This window comes from Macrotis lagotis, chromosome 1 (genome assembly GCF_037893015.1).
Source record: "Macrotis lagotis isolate mMagLag1 chromosome 1, bilby.v1.9.chrom.fasta, whole genome shotgun sequence".
In the NCBI taxonomy this organism is placed as follows: Eukaryota; Metazoa; Chordata; class Mammalia; order Peramelemorphia; family Peramelidae; genus Macrotis; species Macrotis lagotis.
This window is the reverse complement of record NC_133658.1, coordinates 263,321,620-263,339,467: the sequence shown is the minus strand read 5'-3', so window position 1 is coordinate 263,339,467 and position 17,848 is coordinate 263,321,620. Positions and strand designations below refer to the sequence as shown.

The 17,848-nt window shown below is 36.9% G+C and overlaps 1 protein-coding gene across 4 annotated transcripts in view; it reads right to left on the bottom strand.

Moving 5' to 3' along the window:
• The window catches only part of VAPB (VAMP associated protein B and C), a 182,922-nt gene that overhangs the window by 113,991 nt on the left and 51,083 nt on the right, over nucleotides 1-17,848 (bottom strand). Inside the window, exons 3-6 of one of the 4 annotated variants that reach the window (XM_074210351.1) lie at nucleotides 12,898-13,001; nucleotides 10,161-10,241; nucleotides 8,294-8,470; nucleotides 11-3,617 (exon numbers count right to left, since the gene is read on the bottom strand). The exons of the other annotated variants lie outside the window; for them this stretch is intronic. Of the exons in view, the coding sequence (XP_074066452.1) occupies nucleotides 3,459-3,617; nucleotides 8,294-8,470; nucleotides 10,161-10,241; nucleotides 12,898-13,001 (521 nt within the window). The 3' untranslated portion in view covers nucleotides 11-3,458. Of the gene's footprint in view, nucleotides 1-10; nucleotides 3,618-8,293; nucleotides 8,471-10,160; nucleotides 10,242-12,897; nucleotides 13,002-17,848 lie in introns of those variants that run through there. 4 annotated transcript variants of the gene reach the window in all.

The following is a 17,848-nucleotide window of genomic DNA, read 5'->3' as shown; positions in this document are numbered from 1 at the left end:
ATATATGAAGTACTGGGGAAATGATGATAGTTTGCTTTTTCAAAAATACTGCATTTAGGATGCAAGCCATATATGGGAATAACACACAGTCACTATTATCCCTATGGCTGAGGTTCCAAGGGAGCTTAAATTCTTAATTTAAAAATATGCCTGATAAAATTTTATGAAACCCGATGATGGCTCAGAACTTCTCGCATGCTCTTTATTGAGATGGCCCTCACTGGGGGGGGGGGGGGGGCGCCTGGATTTAGAGGGCAAGGGCAGACCACTGAACAATGATATGTAATTTAAGAGCAGAGGATAATCTTATCCCTCCAATCTCCTACCCTCCTTACTTTCAAATCATCACACTCACTGAGGGTTATCCTTGCTCTCTGGTCCTTCTCTTCCACTCAGTTTTATTTTAATGGCTTCATTTTTCTTTTCACTGTTTGGAACTAGTCATGTCAAAATCACTTCCCTCCACCTCACTCTTGTAATCTATCTCCCCTTTAACACATTTCCCCCCTCCCCTCACCCATCATGGCTAAGACACAAGAAACACTGATGCTCTTAGATGCCTATTATGCCTTTTTCCAGTATGTTCTTTGGATATCCTAAGGTCCTGGATTGTATATGATATACTGATAATGATATAAAACCAACTTCTCCCTCAGCTCACAAAAACAGGGAATAAACAGAACCTAACCCCCCTCAAAAAAAGTAGGAGACAGAAGGATCCCACAGTTCTCCAGCAGCAATGACAGGTCAACCCACTAGCCTTAATCAATAAATAGATTGAAATTTTAGAAACTTTGGAACTCAGCGGCTTTTACACTCCATCTCACTCCCCCCCAAAAAACTTAGCCTAATCACCACCCTCCTTATAAGTTTACTGGGATAGTACTGCCTTTCTCAAAGTTTAGGCAGGAACAAAGAGATATGATGAAGAGGTAAGGGAATCTTAAAATCCCAACTCATGAAATAATATATCTTTGTCTTTAGTTGTATGAGTTCCTAGAAGCTGTGAAAACACAGGCACATACACATAGATATACAAATTTTAACAACTATTGTGGTAATCTTTTGCTTTGCTTAGCCCAATTTAAAGACTGGGCACCCATATCATTAAAGTGTGTCCCATAGTCTTAAGTGAAATTTTAAGTTACTTCAACTTGAAACTTAAACTAAAGTGTCTAAACCCAAAACTTCATTAAGACTTTTGAGGCACCCTGTATTTTAATTATCTTTGATGAGGAAGTACTTGACCCCACCCTTTTTTTTAGGTTTTTGCAAGGCAATGGGGTTAAGTGGCTTGCCCAAGGCCACACAGCTAGGTAATTATTAAGTGTCTGAGGCCAAATTTGAACTCAAGTACTCCTGACTCTAGGACTGGTGCTCTATCTACTGTGCCACCTAGCTGCTTCCTTGACCCTTCTTTCTATAGCAACACCAGAAGCCAGATTTAAACAAAGACACTTGTACGTTGACTTGTTCAAGTTTACAACTTAGTTCATTCACCATAGGGGCTCTGGGTGCACAAGCATGGAAGCTTATGGTGAGTTGACAGTTCAGAGTGGCTTGCTAAACTCTGCCTTCAAGGAAGTGCTGTTCTAGGAAGCACCTAAAATATCTGGGTCATGTTAAGTTTCTAAGTTGAACTAGTCCATTTTGACTTTTTTCATCTTCTTTCCTAATAGTAAAATTCACAGTCTGGTCTATGTTAAGTCAATAGAGCCCAATTTCAGTTCTTAATGATTTCAGCTGCTTCACTTAAGAGATAAGGTTTCCTACCACAGAAATACAGTAACTGAAAAATTACAGATTTGAATGGGGGCAACAGGCCTTAAAGATTCACATCTTTAACAAGTAGCTAGCCACTTAAAATTTTAGCCCTTTTATGTATGGGCTTTCAGTAAAAGCCAAGAGGATCTAAGCACACAATGCTAAATTAAAAGCATTATGAAACACAGATAGTGCCAGTTATTTTAATTAAATTTTATCTAGCAAATGTGACAAAATAACAAAAGAAATCTTTATTTTGGGGCTTTATTTAATTTTTTTTTCTTTTAAAGATGCTACATAGTCCAACAGGATTGGTCATTTACGGCATAGAACTAATTTACAGTCAACTCTCAATTATCTGCTTGTGGGTCAGTTTGGGGGAAGGTCCCCACCCCCCCCCAAACCACCAGTCCCTCATCTGGAATGGGTCTCCTCTCTCCTGCCTCCCAGTTGGCTCTAGGACTATTTCCCTTAGCTACTTCCAGAATACTGTCCCCTCCATACTACTGGGATAACTTTCCATGTTGCTCCTCCAATTAAGGGCCAAATTGGAGGGGGAGGGAGTGGAGGAAAGGGACTGAGGCCAAGCACAGTGAGGGAAGGTGAAGTAGGATGAATTCAAGAATGACATTAAATGATATTTTTTTAAAGGTTATCTGCACTATGGCTACTCCCTCCATCAGCAGGGTAATCAAGAGTTGACTATTATTACTACAGGTATAATTTCCCACCTTCCCAAGATAGATGTTATTTATTTACATAGAAAAACATTTCCTGTCCGTTGTTTTCCAATATTCAGATAAATCTTTTATGTAGTGCCCTGCCCCTCAAAAAAAGTAGGAGACAGAAGGATCCCACAGTTCTCCAGCAGCAATGACAGGTCAACCCACTAGCCTTAAGAGCAGTGACTTCTATGCCATAGCATTAGCCATAACCTTGTGACAATAAGGAAACATGAGATGAAATACATTAAATAAATTAAATAGTCATCAAACATTTCTGAGTAACAGTTTAATTCAACTAAACGAACCAATAGCAGTTTAGCTTGGTCCCGTTAAGAGAACAAGGCAATGACCTTTCTCCTAAAATGTTGTGTACCATTTATCAATATATGCCTCAAATCGATGACTAGCACATTCAATGCAGTCACTTAATTCTTTCCAGCTTCTGACTCAATTCACTTAAGTTCCCAAAAAATAATTGGTAACTTATACAGAACTGAAGACATGGACAGAAACTCTTAAGTTTATGAGCAGTATGTATGGTGGATTAATATATTTTACAGAGATTCCTGACCCTTCCTGCTTAGCTCTGGTTCCCACTATCTGATGGGGGAGCTCTAGCAGTTAAAGAACCAGTTTCTCATTTAAAAGAGGTAATCCAGCAACATGTACCAAGGTCTAAAAATGTTTAAAATTACATTTACAACTTATCATTTGAGGATTAACCAAGATTTTCCTTGTTATTTAGTAACGATCATTCTTTTTGCATTTAGTATTTTGCCCCAATTACTCACTGTACATTTCAAACTTTCTAGGAGATTATGTTATGTTATATTTGTGCAGGGGGAGGGGGGGTAATTTAAAGGCAAGACCTGTGAGATGTCATACATTAATTTCTTTGTTATGAATAAATTTAAATCCCATGATATGGCAGATCCATCAATCCAATTTACCAGCTTTTGCATGCTGCCTCTATAAGGCGATTTTCCCTATAATTACACCGACGATAAAGAACAAAACAACCAGAGCCAGAAGTCGGGTACTAAGCCCTTCTTCTTTCACAATGGTGGCTGAAGCGGAGACTGGGCTGTTACTTTGCAGTGTCTTCCTCATCCGAAGTCCATCTTCTTCCTGTCAAAACAAATCCACATTTACAAAAAAACCCAAGGTGCTAGAAATAAGAGTTGGTTGTTTCTGTTGATTATATGGTTATGGCTTGACTGGTTTCACCTCCAAATGACTGGTTTACCACTCATTACAGGACATAGTCAAATGAACATTATGTCAATATTAATGCTAGAACTATTTATGGAATGACAGAATTAAATGCTGAAAGAGGCCTTAGCTAACATCTAGTCTAGGGTGCATTGCAGATGGCCTATTTAAGGTCCATAAAATAAAAATATTTATTTTACATTTTTAAAAAAAGTTTTATTGTATTAAAAATGTATAAACTATTCTTAGATTCTCAAATATGACTTTATCATCAATAGACTGCTTTACTTCTCTCCACCCCAAGACACACATATATGGCCACATGCAGACACACTATTCCCACTATGAGGGGATATAAGAAATAAACAGTGCAAGAATTCAATAGGAGGAAAAATCTCTGGTCACTCTTACTCTTCCATGACTCCCTATCACTGATTGACTAATCAGGCCACAGCACGATTAAATCTTTTGTTAAGAAATTAACTTCAAAATCCAGCATAACAAAAGATACATTTTATTTACTTTGATTAAAAATATTTCTACTTATTTATTGCATAAAAAGTAGAAAAATCATTATTTTAGAGGAGACCCTCACTAAAAGAAATGAGGAATATGTGTGTGTGTATACATATATATGTATACACAAACAAAAACTAAACCTTTAAGCTTCACAATCAAAACATCCTTTTTCCTAATAAGTTATCTGTGCTCATAAAGTAGCAACTGCTGCAGAAAGAAAACTAATGACAGATGACATTTTTTCAGGAGTCAATCTGTCATTAATGTGCTTAGATTTTAGGGAGCGCTCCCTAAAAGCAGCAGACAGGGGTAAGGGTTGAAGAGTTTAATACTGTGCAGAAAGCAGCAAAGAAAAAGTGTATTCACAGAACTTAGTTATCATTGGGGAATAATATACACATAACTATCAATACACATAACTATCAATAATTTTATCATGTTGTATATTTGAGGTAAAAACAAAGTGCTATTTTTTGGGGGGTGGTCCACTCCTAACTTTGGGAAGAAATGGCTTTCTGGAGGAAGTAGAATTACAACTGTGTTTTGAAGGATAGGCATGAATTTAGATGGAAGTGACCACAGAAGAGAAGAATGGAGTGGGTAGGCTTTCAGGACAGTGTAAAGCAAAGAGAAAGGTGGGAAAACTGTGGAAAGTAAAGGGGATGGTAGTTATACTCTGGCTGAGGCCCAAAAAAACAAGGAAGGGAAGATACTAACAATAGCTGATATTTATACTGTACTTTAAAAATTTTCAAAGTACTTTAATGCATCATCTCAAGGCTCTCAATTACCCTGTGAGGCAGGTTTCATGGATGTAATTATTCCCATTCTACAGATAAAGAAATGGAGGCTGACATGATTAGGATCACATAGCTAGTAAATGTTGGAAGTGAGATTCCAACCCAGCTCTTCTTGATTCTAAATCTTGGAAACTTTAGCTATTACAACATGGTAAGAATAGGCTAGAAAAGTAGGGTGATGCCAGATTATGGAGGGACTTGCATGCCAGGCTAAGGAGTTTGAAATTGACTTGCAGGTAACAGGGAGCTCACGGAAAAATATGTGAGTCAAGGAGTGACATGACCAGATAAATGCATAAGATTGATCTGGCAATGGTATGAAGAATGAATGAGGGAGATGAAGGAGAGAGGGAGTAGGGAAGGGAAAGAGGAAGAGAGGGAGAGAGGGAGACAGAGAGAGAGAGAGAGAGAGAGAGAGAGAGAGAGAGAGAGAGAGAGAGGACAGATGAGAGAATGAGAATGAATGAAGATGAAAAGACCTGCTAGGAGGCCCTCCAGTAGAGTTCAAGGCAGCATTAAAGAAAGCTTAAATTAGGGTGGGAAATGTTGCACTAGAAAGGAAGGGACAGAGTGAGGGATTTTGACCAAAAAAAAATGTTTTGTTTTAGACATGTTGAGTTTGATGCATTGGTGGGACATTTAGAAAGACAGTCCTCTAAGCAATTAAGCTATAGGGGGTTGAAATAAATCCCTGAGTCAATAATCTGTGGTGATATATCTGTGGAAATCATGTAAGATCACCAAGGAACTTAATTTAACCAGACAAGAGAAGGGAGACATGGGCAGAAATTTGTAAACATGTACTTTAAGGGGTTAGGAAAAGAAACTATTAGAGAAGTTAGAAAAAGAATTATTGAAGAAACAAGAGAAACAAAAGGTAAGATGCATATTTCTGAAATAAAACTGATATGTGTAGTGTGCTTTAAAGTTTGCAAAATGCAACAGACAAAATTGTTATCTCACTAGAGTTTTATGAAAACTCTGTGAGCGAAGTAAAAGTATGATTATCCTCACTAGACAATTGAGGAAACAGACATTCAAAGGGCATAAATGTCACACAGATACTAAAGTGTCTAAGACAGAAATTGAAATCAGGTTTTTTGACTCCAAAGCTAACTCTTTATATACAATGCTATGCTACCTCCTCAAGAAAGAAAAAAGCAAAGCAAGAAAGAATATCAAGAAGCAGAGAATGTCAACAGTGTCAAAGATACAAATAAGTTCTGGAGGATGATGGAGGAAAAAATGTCAATGGAGTTAAAGCTTGGAAACCAATAAGAAAACTTTTAGTAACGTGGTGGGCCTGAAGCTAGATTGCAAAGAGCTGAGAAAAGATGGAACAGACATAAAGATATAGGCAACTTTTCACAAGAAGTTTAGCTCTTGGGGGAAGAGAGTAATAAAAGAAGAACAGTTTAGAAAGGTAAAGGGAAGCCTTTGTAAGGACTGGGGAGAATTGACCATATTTATAGGGAGATAGGAAGGATTCAGTAGAAAGGGAAAAATTAAGATACATAAGAGAAAGTGGATAACAGATTGAGTAAGATATTATTAAGTGGATTCCAAAGCTCAGAGAAGGGAAGTAGCCTTCTTTTTCTGAAAGGAGGGAAACAAAAACAGTTGTTGATTTGGATAAATTTTGAGGAATTAAGGAGGACCTGTTAAGGCAATGCTCAATGTTCTAAGACCAACTCAATCTTCTTGGTGAAGTATTAAGTGGGAAAGTGGAGGTCAGAGGAAATAGGTCAACAGGAAATAGGACAGAGGGAGTTGAGAGAAACAGAATCCAAGAATTGAGGTGGCAATAGTCAACAATCCAGCTGAGATTATATAAGAAATTTACTGGAGTAGGAGAGGGATCACACACACTCTGAGCTCAATTTTTTTAACTTTGTCCATTAGTCAGAAAGTAGGAACAGAAAAACAACGTGAGTTTTGAGTTCGAATATTATTAGCAGAACAGAAGTTCGATGAGACAAAGGGTTTTAAGGAAACTGAATCATTAAAAGGCAAACTGCGCAATCAGGTATAGGTATTAGAGACTACTGAAGCCAGAACAGGGAAGATAAATTGAGAGAATAAGGGTCCAAGGACTGGAAGCCATAAGGAAGACCAATAGCAGTTTTAGTCAGAGTAAGGGAAAGAAAGAGATTGAAGCTAGAAAGCTTTGGGCAGACAGAAGAAATTGAGGCTTGGCAATTCTGAGAGTTGGAGAACAGTCATGTGACCAGGTGAACAGAGTAAAGAATGGGGCTGTCAGAAGTCCAGGGATTATGTATTTTAAGTGTTAATATGACACATGAATATGGATAATGAAGACTCTAATCAGGAAGTAGGGGAAAGAGGAGAGAAAATCATTATGAAAACTAAGAAAAGGACCTACAAGTAGGTATTTCCTACACAACAACAGCAACAAGAATGTGGGAAGGTGTAAATGAACTGCATGGATGTCAAAGGAGGAAAGGCTATAGAGGGAGAAGATAGAGAACCCCTTTGCCTGACCCTGAGATGAATGGAAGGAGTAGTCTCCAATGGAGAGGACTGCCAAAAATGAAAAATTTGTGAAACCAGAAACTGTTTACATATCTGGAGATCATGAATAAGATTAAAAATTTTTGACTTAAAAATCTCATCATTGCAGTAAAATACACAGATACTGAGATGTTTAATTAGAACCATCCTCCACAAAACCTTGGTTGAAAGATTTTTGTATCTGAAATGCCTCACCATTGTTGAATATTAACTATACAGTGTACTCTATCATTGTGCTGGGCAATACCATTTTCCCCTGCCAGAAGAGATGATGCTTCTCTCAGGAGAGCTCTCCTAGGATCATAAGCTTAGAGCTACAGAGGACCTTAGAGGTCATCTAATCCAACCCTCTCATTTGTACATATAGGGAAACTGAGGCCCAGGAAGATTAAGAGACTTGCCCAAAATCACACAGGTAACAAATGGCAGGACTTTGATATTTGCTTCAAATCCAGCATCCTTTTTCAAAACATGTGCTGTCTTTCTTAGAGGACTTTTATTTTTATGACCAAACCTGTCTCATCCCACATCTCCTCCCCTCAAATAGACCCATACATTCTATTAGGACAGGGAATGTGTCTGATTTAATCTTCAAAATTCTATCTCCCACCCCCAATTCCCTGCCTTGCTCATACAGGCATTCAGTAAACATTGGCTGAACTGAACAACTATTCCCTGTACTTCCCAAAATCGGAGGTCTCAGCTCACCCAAAAAGAGAATGTCAGAAAACCCTCTTTTACCTTAAATTGTTTGTTTTCCTCCTGTAACCTCTGAACTTCTACTTGCAGCCTTTTACATTCTTCCATTACTTTCTTAGCTTCAGTATCATCCAAAGAAGAACTTATAGATTTAGACATAACAGATGATTCTGTCTTTGTTGCCGTTGTGGACATAATTTTATTTATTTCTACATCATGCTGCTCAAAAGTAAATGAGAGAAAAACTGTCAGACTAAAAGACTTGGAAAAAATTCTCAGCAAAAGTTGCACATGGTAGAATTTCATCCATGTGGTATAAAGTATCAAATGGATCACTTAAATGTTGCATTTCAGCCAGTCAGTATCTTAATATTCATTTTAAAGTCAACTGGACTCAAGAAATTATAATTAAGACTAGAGAAGGAAAACATGCTGAGGCTAATACTTCACAGCATGGAGGAAAAGTACACCATACTATCAAATTCCTGCTACAGAAAAATTAGGATGCCATAAATGTTTATAAGCTGAGAAAGACCTGATGACAAGTGATTATGGGGGAAAAAATCTGGAAAAAGTCTCCATAATGAGTAGACAAGGGAAAGGGGTTGCAGAGAAGGTAATTTATTTTATTGAAGCACAGAATTTCAGAGCTGGAAGAGACCTTGGAGGTCATCTAGTTTCCTTTTATAGATGAAAGAAAACTACAGTTCACAGAGGGGGAAATGAACACTGAAGGTTAAACAGCTAGTTAGTTAGTAGCAGGGTCAAGGATTGGTATCCAGGTCCCCTAAACTCTCTGTCCAGTGGACTTACTGAAAGGATGAAAAACAAATAATTATTAGCAGTTTCAAGAAGTAGGTTGATGATCTTGCAAAGAGGAAGTACTAAGTTGGTTTAAGGAATAGATCACTGAAATAGCATGAATGAAGCTGGTACAGATGAAAGGCTTAACTCTCTGTTCCTGCATCAAAATTAAGGAACATCTGTTCCTTACCTCTAGATAGTAACTGGTAATAATTTCAAATCGGTTAACTTCTTTCTATCAACTACCCCCAGTGGTATTATACGATCAGAAGTCTAGAAGGGACGTCAGAGGTCATCAAGTATAACCTCTTCATTTTTATGGATGAGAAAACTCGCCTGGGGAAGTTGAGTGACTTGTCCAAGTTAAGGTAGTGTTAGAGGCAGAATTAAAACCCAGGTCCTTTGATGCCAGTGCAGTTTCCACTGTAGCATGATGCTTCCTACTCTGCACATTGAAAATACTATTTATGATGGGTGCATTTTAGGAAGGACTCTGAGAAGTTGGAGTATGGCAAGATTAGGGCAGCCAGGATGGCAGGGGTATCTGAAACTAGGTTTATATTTCTGATCAACTGGTTTTGATGTTTTCAAAAGGATGGGGTGACAATTTGAGAGAAACAAAATCAGCTATCGAAATTCATATACTCATCTCAAGTCTCAAAAGCTAGTATGTGGACAGAAAAATCTAGTTGAGAAAAAGGCATGAAAGGAGTGGTGGTAAGGGAAAGGTCACTGGCTTTTTCAGATGACCAGCTTCAGGTTGCTCTCATTCTATATCTTACCAGAACCTCACAGCCCACCACTCTGACAATTAAGGTAGTAAATTACTCCTTTCACTATTTTTAACCTCTCCACGATTAAACTTTAACATATAACTTAATATCCTGTCAATCCTAGTTTCTTGAGAGAAGAAAAAGTTTAGGGTTTCCAAAGCTACTTGTTTAAAATTTCACTTATTTGTTGACTTCAATTTAATTCCTTTAAACACTAATCTGAGGAAGGAAATAATGTGCCAAATGGGATCCTAATTTTATGGGAGCCATAGTATGTGGACAAGAGTCAGTCTGAAACATTGATCTATTATTAACTCCAGAAAACTACTTACCGGTTTATCATTCTCTGCTGGCAATTCAAACACACACCTAAGTTTTGAATCCATAAGATCTTCTGGTTTTGCCTCCTTCCACTAAAATAATGTAAATTTGATAATCAGGATATAATAAAGCTGCTGGGAAAATAATTAGGACTCTCTATATAAAAATTTCAGAAAAATTCACTTAAGGCAAAAGCCCCAATGAAGACTTTAAAAATAAATGCAATAAAGTCTGTAATTAAAAAAAATAATAAAATTAAATATATTAATTTATAGCAATATAAACATTCTAAATTCTAAAGTTTCCTTGTCTTAAAACTTTTCTAATTTAGTATAAAATGTTCCTTCACAAATCTTAAGGAGAAGATAGCAATGGAAAAGAGAAAGTTTTTTCAAATAACAGTTCTTGGTTAAACCTTTTATTGCCTATAGAGATAGGCAGCATCTACCTTTTTCTTTTTGCCCTGATAAAATTCTATGCTAAAGGAAGGAAGTTCTACCTTTGGTGAAGATATTTTTCTAAAACCTTTTTCTACAAAATCCTGATGTTTCATGGGATGTAAAAGAAGGGTTCTGTGGAAAAGGTTTTATGCTAGTAATTTTTTTTTAAGAGAAACTCTTTTTTAGAGAAACTCTTCCTTGAGTTTGAGAGAAGAGGTATGGAGTATACAAACCAGGGATATATAAAACAAAGGAGGATGAAAAGGCAAAATAGTCTTATCTAAGTGGGAGCAGGGCACCCTATCCAATGGTGACTGTGTCAGATAAGGTTGCTGACATATGTGAGTAAATAATTAAGGCATGAAGGTGGGATACAGGTAGCAAGTGTAACTGTGGCTGAATTTGGAAGAAAGGCCATAAAGAGAAACAGCTTGGAAGAGTAAAAGCACAACCCCCAGCTGATGACTGGGAAAAAATATTTATTAACTTCTACTACCCCTAATCATTATTGATCATTTTACAAGTCAATGGTACTTACAGACTATGAATCATCCCAGTGTCAAGATATAGTGGATCTATTCTATCTTGCAGCAAAAATATTTATTATGTGTAGCAATCTTTGCATGAAATTAGACCTAATTTATTTTAATTTGCAAAAACCTAGAAGGCATTTCGTGCTAAAAGAATAGCATCTATGGGTTCCACCAATACATTTCAAGCCCAAATATAACCCTCTACCAAATAAACCAGGGAAACTCTAGGCTGAGAGAGCAAAAAGTTACTTTATGTCATGCCCTTTTCCACTATGCCAATTAAACCTGTTATTATTTTGGTGAAAATAATTCACTGAACATTTTAAATTTCAGGTTGCTTTTCCTTTATAACTTAGGAAATGTCTAGGCTGAACTCTCTCCCTGTTGCTAATTGCTAATAAAAACTCACTTTAGTATCAATTCTAGATAAAACAAATTTATTACATCAGGAAAAAATGCATTTCAAAGAAAAAAGAAGCAAGCATAAACTAGAAAATCACCTCAAAAATGTATCAGGTAAAAGTTAAGTATTTGAGGGGTTTCCTGTTAATAACTCTATGAAAGGGAAGATGGCCTATCAACCTCAACCAATTATCCCTCAAATTTGAGAGTGGGAGGTCAAGTAATGTGAAACTAGCTCTTGCTCTTATCTCCACCTGAAAAAAAAAAACATCCAAAGTTTCTAGTTCAATGCACCCAAGTTAAATCAAAATTCTGCCAACCAGTTATGTTTTGATGAAGATCTGAATGAAAATGCTATTTGGATACATATAGAATAGATTACATGTGGGAGTGGCCTTTAGAATAAGGCTTTGATAGATCTATCTATAAATAGATGTATTTATGAAAGATAATTTAAGTGAATGACAAGTAGATAACTGAATTAGCCTGTCTCCATTCCCTGGATGAACCTACTGTTCTATTTTTAGTTGGCTGGCTGTGAAGTGTTGAAAGCTTTGTGGGACATATAATTTGTTGCATCTGTTTATCCTAAGGTGACCAGATGTCCCCTTCTAAAGGGATTGCCCTCTTTGATTACATTTTGTTCCTCTGAATGAGGATCTCCCATTTATAATCTTTAACTCCTTACCCTTCCTTTTCTCACAAAATGTGTGGACAGAAGAACACCTGCCTATGTATTTTCTCATCTTTTAGGGTACTAAGTCCATCTTTTATAATAAGTAATAAGCTCAGACCCCATGGATGCTTTCTTGCCTTTCCCCCCACATAACATAGTATAATAAAAAAGATGATGGAACATCTGCAAAACTGCAAAATCTATTTACATACAACTTGCTATTCTTTTAAACATATGTAATAGAGTTATCAGGGAAGTTTCTTTTTAAGAGGAGTCCGTCTAGGACTAAAAATCTATCATCCCATTTTCCCTTGTCTACTGATAGCATTTAGGAAGTTATTTGCTACTATATCCTTGTTCAAAAGAAGACAGTTAAATATGTGGTTATTATGCTGAAAACAGAATTGAAAAATCTGAGATAAAGGTCTGGGTCCCTAGATTCATGCTGAAGAAAACAAATGAAGAGCCCATTCAAACTGTCAGCGTCTATGGGGCTCCCCACACTCTTTTGGGGGGAAAGATACAAAAATTATAGATTTTAAGAAACAACAAAAACAATCTAAAAACTTTAAAAATATCATTCATATCTAAATGACTTGATTTATTCTCTTTTTAAAAAGCATACAGTTGCAAATTTGTACCCCAGTTGTTTTTCTTTTTTAATTCCTGGAAAAAAAAAGGTGTATTTAGTACTTACTACTGCTTCCATATCTGAAGTGTCAGTCGGAGCAAACATAGATTGAACCATAAACTTGTGTTTACTTTTCTCATTAGGATCATAATCGAAAGGCTGTAGCATCACTGAGAAAGAAAATATTGATTGAGACTTTTATTATTTTTGGTCATTTGATAATAACAACAGTAGTAAAAAGGAATTACACATTTTGGGGAGAAGGGGAATAAGGGGAGATTAGAAGGAAATGAAATCACAGATTCTTTAAAGTATCTACATTTGTACATAAGTTTATCACATTTGAGAGGCTTTTGAATTGTGATGGCTATCTGAAAAGGGCTAGTTCAAGCCTTGTCTTTGATACATACTGACTAGGTGACCTTGAGCAAGTTTTTTTTTTAACCTTTCAATGATTTAGGAAATTCTCTAAGACTATAGAAAGAGGCAAGCACTGAGAGTTTCTAATCAATGAAATCAGGTCTAATTTCTAACACTTCCTAATAGATCTAATTTCTATCTCTAATATTTAATAATGCTTTTATATACATCTAATTTGGGTATCCCTGTGTGGACAGGAGAGCAAATATGATTAATTTCTTCTTTATAGATAATGGGATAGGAAAAGGTGTTAAGGAAATAGTATCACCTAATACTCCTATAAGATGTGAAATTTTCCAAAGAGTTTTCTTCCTTACAATGTTTCTATGAAGTAGATAGATATTATTATGCCTTTTTAACATGGGGCAGAGGTAGGGGTGGCAGAAATGAAATATAGTAAGATAGATACCATGATCTGCTCAGGGTTAAAAGTTAAATATCAGAACTCAAATGCAAGTCTTCAAAATTGATACTCTAGTCACTACAGCATGTTGCCTTTTAGTAGAAAGGGTTTTTTTTGCAAGGCAAATGGGGTTAAGTGGCTTGCCCAAGGGCACACAGCTAGGTAATTATTAAGTGTCTGAGACTGGATTTGAACCCAGGTACTCCTGACTCCAGGGCCGGTGCTTTATCCACTGTGCCACCTAGCTGCCCCTGCATGTTGCCTTTTAGAAAGATGGAGGACTCCAGCAAAGTGGAGAGCCAGATAGTTCTAGAATCTAAGCTGTCAAATTTCTTCCTAATACAAATTACCCCAAAATAGGTGTTAGAATCAAAAATATAAAATACCTTTTCATTAGAGAAAATTCAAATACTTGAATATTCTACTTCTGCCTTTGAATTTAAGAAGCCAGTAATGACTACACATAGTGTAGTGGATAGGGTGTTGTAGCTGGAGTTAGAAAGACCTAGGTTCAAATCTCACATTTGGGTGACCACGGGAAAGACACAAGTTCTAAGTCTTTGCTTTCCCATATGTAAAATGAGGTGGGGAGGGGGGCTGGACAAGATGGCCTTTGATAACCTCTTTCAGTTCTAAATTTGATAATAGATTAAAATGTAAGAACTTTTTCCTTTCTCCCAAGAGAATGCTAGACAATTTTCACTTAAGTGTACTTGTTAGTGGGGCAGTTGTGTAGTACAGTGGATAGAGTGGAATCAGAAAGACACTTTCCTGAATTCAAATCTGGCCTCAGACACTTCCGAGCTGTATGTCCTGGGCAAGTCACTTAACCCTGGTTTGCCTCAGTTTCCTTATTAGAGAAGAAAAGGGCAAACCATACCAGTATCTTTACTAAGAAAACCTCAAATGGGGTCAAGAACAACAGAAATGACTGAACAACAGCAACAAGTTCTAATAAAAGCGAAGAAGAAAAAAAAAATACTCCCCCCCCCCTTTGACCCAGGGAATATATTTCTCTTTCTAAGAGGAAAGAAATTTCTCTTCTCCATGAAAAGTAACTGGGTTAATTTAATCATATTCTTTAGGAATTCATTCATAATAATAATAAATTATATCTTTAATATAGATCACAAGGTAATAAAAAAAAATAGAAAACATGGTATTGAAATTTTTCTTTCCGTAAGAAAACCTTTTCTTGTAAGGCAGTCCAAGCCAATATTTGATAACCAGGGTTGATTACACCAATGTGGGTATACTGTGGGTAAAATGATATCCCCTGAAATATAACTACACAAAGGAAAAGTCTACCATAGCACAGTTGTAGCTAGCCCAATCAACACCACTCTTACAATGAAGTTAGCACTGTATTTAACATATATATATATTGTAAAGACATTTTGCTCTCTGAGATTCTAAAATTACATTTAATGGCTTTTCACCTTATTTTCTTCATGGGAAACCCACAATAAAAATGCCAGAAAGAACCTAAAGCTGAGCCCATTTAGTTCAACTTTCTTACATTAAATATGAGAGAAGTAAGATTTAAAGAAGGAAAGTAGGGTTTTGCAGCTTCTTGAATACTGGGTTTGTGAATAAGCACTCAAATTAGTGTAGAGAACCTAACTAAAAGAATATTTGTTTGATATTTCATATAAACCCTATTCCTATATGCATGATGGAGACTCAGGCCTTAGTAGGTCACCTGCATCCTTGCTGTAGAAGCAAAGAGTTCTTTTTCATAATGAGGGCAAGAGAATGTAGGGTAAAAAAAAAAACACTAGGAGTCAAATGGCCTAGGTTCAAATTCCAGTTCTTCTATTGACTAGCCATGTGCAAGCAATCTTAGGTTAAGTTACTTAACCTCTTCAGTACTCAGCTGCTCCATTTGTAAAGAGAGACATCTCAAAGACATCTCTAAGATCCCTTACAGCTCTAGAATCTATTAAATGTAAACTATCAGGGCAGCTAGGTGGCTCAGTGGATAGAGCACTGGCCCTGGAGTCAGGAGTACCTGGGTTCAAATCCGGCCTCAGACACTTAATAATTGCCTAGCTGTGTGACCATGGGCAAGCCACTTAACTCCATTGCCTTAAATAAATTAAAAAAAAAAAAGTTAAAAAAAGTAAATTATCTCCTACTTCTATGCCTTTGCTCACTGTACTCCATAAGATATCCTCTACCTTCCTCTCCATAACCTCTTTCACTTGTGTTATTCTTAAATCCTGCTCAAAATGCCCCAACTATCTATATGAAGTCTTCTTAAATCTACTTTAAGCAGTAAAGATCTTTCCTCTCATGCATCACCTTTTTCTTGAACCTAAAGCACTTAAGATCAACAGCAATATCAATAACAGCTCACATTTATGCAGCACTTACTCTGTGCGGGGCAGTGTGCTAAGCACTTTACATTATTATTATTTCATTCAATACAAAGCATGACCCATCTGTCAGTGTATCTGCTCCCAACTTGATTAGAAACCTCTCTAAGGGCAGGTCCACCCCTGCCTACTTAAATGCTTAAACATTTGTTGAATGTTTGTGGACTACAAATCCTTTGACTTTAAAAATGTTCTTGTCTATTTCTCACAATATTCATTCAATTGCTCTGTGCTATAAATGACCTTGTGAGAAGAGAATATCAAGGTGGTCTGGATACTCTTTCTTTTTGGTAGGGGATTGAGAAGCAGGGGAAGGGGAGAAATCATTATGTTAGAAAACAAACCTTTTATAAGATAAGTACTTTGAATGCTTCAATACCATTAAACGAACAAAATGTCAGAATAAATACTTTCATTCTGCCTTTAAGCAGTTGGTCAAAGAAGAAGGTCACTTAGGAATGAGAGGCCTACAACTCCATACTTTATGTTTAGTTCTTGCAATTTTCAAAGCATGTTTTGCTCCTATTCTTTTTTTTTTTTTTTTTTTTTTTTTTTAGGTTTTAGCAAGGCAAATGGGGTTAAGTGGCTTGCCCAAGGCCACACAGCTAGGTAATTATTAAGTATCTGAGACTGGATTTGAACCCAGGTACTCCTGACTCCAGGGCCAGTGCTTTATCCACTATGCCACCTAGCCGCCCCTGCTCCTATTCTTTTTACTGATTACATTCCTGAATAGAAAGAATCTACAAGTTCGAACATCTTTTCAGTGAGGTACTGCTAGAAGCCATAGCACTCTCACCTAACAACCAATAATCCCCAAAGCTTAGCCCTGAAGTTCCTGTTCCCAGTGATAGATAGACTATAGAGTTGAACTCATTGACCTCCAAATAAAATTCTTTCCTTGTCATCCTCTAGTTCCTAATGGATAGGTCTGATTCAGGCAGTAACTATAAACATCCAGTAGCTTCCTATAAATTTTTTTTAAATTTATTTTTATTAAAGACATTATTTGAGTTTTACAATTTCCCCCCCCAATCTTGCTTCCACCCCCCCTACGGAAAGCACTCTGTCAGTCTTTACTTTGTTTCCATGTTGTACCTTGATTCAAACTGGGTGTGATGAGAGAGAAATCATATCCTTAAAAGAAGAGAAGAGAAGAAGTCTAAGAGGTGACAAGATCAGACAATAAGATATCTGTTTTTTTCTAAATTAAAGGGAACAGTCCTTGCACTTTGTTCAAACTCCACAGCTCCTTATCTGGATACAGATGGTATTCTCCTTTGCAGACAGCCCAAAATTGTTCCCAATTGTTGCACTGATGGAATGAGCAAGTCCTTCAAGGTTGAACATCACTCCCATGTTGCTGTTAGGTTGTACAGTGTTTATCTGGTTCTGCTCATCTAACTAAGCATCAGTTCATGCAAATCCCTCCAGGCTTCCCTGAAATCCCGTCCCTCCTGGTTTCTAATAGAACAATAGTGTTCCATGATATACATATACCACAGTTTGCTAAGCCATTCCCCAATTGAAGGACATTTACTTGATTTCCAATTCTTTGCCACCACAAACAGGGCTGCTATAAATATTTTTGTACAAGTAATGTTTTTACCCTTTTTCATCATCTCTTCAGGGTATAGACCCAGTAGTGGTATTGCTGGGTCAAAGAGTATGCACATTTTTGTTGCCCTTTGGGCATAGTTCCAAATAGCTCTCCAGAAGGGTTGGATGAGTTCACAGCTCCACCAACAGTGTAATAGTGTCCCAGATTTCCCACAACCCTTCCAACAATGATCATTATCGTTCCTGGTCATATTGG